At 35.7% G+C, this 2,760-nt stretch overlaps 1 protein-coding gene across 1 annotated transcript; it reads left to right on the forward strand.

Annotated features, from left to right (window-relative positions):
• Window positions 1-3: 3 nt before the first annotated feature.
• LOC140966615 (uncharacterized) lies at window positions 4-2,408 on the forward strand (the record flags this gene model as incomplete). The annotated part of the gene is made up of 3 exons (XM_073426873.1): window positions 4-85; window positions 739-1,862; window positions 1,951-2,408. Coding segments are annotated over 2 exons (1,167 nt in total), but the record flags the coding sequence as incomplete, so codon positions are not given.
• Window positions 2,409-2,760: the final 352 nt, after the last annotated feature.

Genomic DNA, 2,760 nt, shown 5'->3' on the forward strand with positions numbered 1-2,760 from the left:
GTTAAGGTTGTAGGAAAAGTATATTGTTACAAGTGCTATGATTGGGGGCATCCCATAAAATCTCATGACAAGAAACATCTCAAAGGTAAACAAATCTCATTATATATATATATATATGTTTTATATTTCTTGTCTTATTTATTTTTTAATTGTTTTTATTTGTAAAAAAATATATATATAAATGATTATACATGCATGCAACCCAACTTTATTTATGTACGCATATTTATTCTATTTTTTTTTTCAAAAAAAGTAAGCTATAAATGATTTATTAAAACTAAACTAGAACTAAACGTATACATTATTTCAAAAATAAAACTAAATACATAGGAGGGTCTTCTGCAATATTTCAAGTCACGCAATTTTTTTTTATTAATTAATAATCTGAATCTATATATGTTAATCATGGAATCAACTAATATTTGAATTGGCTGTCAAAGTGGACCCATTTTTCACTTTTACTTTTACTTTTACTTTTTCTTTTTCTTTTTCTTTTTTGTTTGTTTGTACTTTTGTATTTAAATATCTAAAAATAATATTCCAACTTGAAGAAATCAATCAAAAATTTATATGTGGAATTAACACAGTCATTATTTATTTAACAATGTCATAATATCAAAGGAGACTGTGTATTAATAATCAGTGACAATTATCTGATAAATAAGAATCAGTCTTATTCAATTTTTTTTAAAAAAAATATAATTTAATCTTTTAATAACATGTTCACACATGGTACAGGTGCAATTGTTGAGGTGACATGCAAGGTGGGTGATAAAGAAATTGTAGCATATGGAAAGACAAAGATAAATGGGAAATATAGTATTCCAATTAAAGGATTTGAATACAAAAAATATGGAGCTAAGGCATGTAAGGCGAAGCTCCATGCACCACCTAAGGGTTCCAAATGCAACATTCCAACCAATCTTCATCGGGGAAAGAAGGGATCCAAGCTCAAAGTGAAATCCAAGACTGAGCATGAAGTCGTGCTATATGCTAAACCATTTGCTTATGCCCCAAAGACTCCTTATGAAGAATGTAAAAAGCCAAAGCCGAGACCAACCCCGTACTATTACAAGTCGCCACCCCCAACATCACCGGTATACATTTACAAATCACCTCCTCCACCACCGACTTACGTGTACAAGTCGCCACCCCCACCATCACCAGTGTACGTGTATAAATCACCACCTCCTCCACCTTATATTTACAAGTCTCCTCCTCCGCCAAGCTACATATACAAGTCCCCACCCCACTATCCACCATACTACTACAAGTCCCCGCCGCCACCTTCATATTCTCCACCACACGATCCATACTATTATAAATCACCTCCACCGCCATCTCCTCATCATCCTCCATACTACTACAAGTCTCCGCCACCACCTTCGTCATCTCCACCACCTCCTTACTATTATAAATCCCCTCCACCACCATCACCTTCTCCTCCTCCACCCTATTACTACAAATCCCCACCACCACCATCACCTCCACCACCATACTATTACAAATCTCCTCCTCCACCATCACCATCTCCCCCTCCATCATATTACTATAAGTCCCCACCGCCACCTTCACCATCTCCACCCCCGCCCTACCATTACAAATCTCCTCCTCCACCATCTCCTTCACCACCACCACCCTACTACTACAAGTCACCACCACCACCACCACCATCGCCATCTACTCTTCCTCCATACCACTATATTTCCCCACCACCACCTTCACCATCGCCTCCATACCACTATGCATCACCTCCCCCGCCCATAAAGTCTCCTCCACCACCGGTTTATGTATATGCATCTCCACCTCCTCCAACTCACTAATGACCACAAAAAAATCACCAAGTTTACTCAAGCAACCATGTAAGTAACATTTCTAACTTTACCGTCGCATTATGTAAAATCAACATTTTAATTAATTATATAACCTCATATTCATGTTTTTTTTCAGCATTCAGTTCAAATGACGGAATAAAAGAAGGTTCGTATAAGAAAAGATACAGACAAAAACTTTTCGGGGCGGCTAGATTTCTTTTCAATAAGGTCTTACAACCATTAGAAAGCTCAAAACTTTACGTATTTGTTCAGTTTGCATCAACTTGTTTGGCAGTTTTATTACACGTACGTGTGGTGTTCATGATGATATATTCAGGTGGAAAAGGTTCAAAGACAAACGATCTTCTCGCGCTTCGAATATTTATCTAGTGCACGTAGTTTGAGCCTGTGATCGAAGGGCTAGAAATTTGTTTATTGTGTCGTTGTTCCCTTGATTGAATTGCATTGCATTGATTATTCCTGTTTCTTGTTCCTTTGCTTATGTAATCTCAAAATTAAGTAATAAAAGTTTATTTTATCTTCAATTAATTTGATTTCAGGCCGGAAAAGATGGATTAAGGATAGCTATGACAATTGATATTAATTATGTTTTAAGATATATATACCCACTTGTTATTCTTATAGACAAGTATGAATCCAAACATACCAAGAAACATGATCACGCATAAATTGAACACCGATGATGTTACACTTAATCATAGAATATATATGTTAAGGAATACTGGTTAAATAATTATCTAAGTAATTCACTTATTAGGGTTGATTAGAAGATTTTAAATTACTCTAGAAATAACGTACTGACGTCAAGATATATGATTAGGCATAAAATCTTTGGATGCTTCAATTCAATCAGCCATTTGAAAATTGGCCTACTTTTTTCGGTTTCTTGGGTTGTTGGCATTTGCTACCGATTCGCTGTCCATAT

This window comes from Primulina huaijiensis, unplaced genomic scaffold (assembly GCF_012295235.1).
Source record: "Primulina huaijiensis isolate GDHJ02 unplaced genomic scaffold, ASM1229523v2 scaffold207378, whole genome shotgun sequence".
In the NCBI taxonomy this organism is placed as follows: Eukaryota; Viridiplantae; Streptophyta; class Magnoliopsida; order Lamiales; family Gesneriaceae; genus Primulina; species Primulina huaijiensis.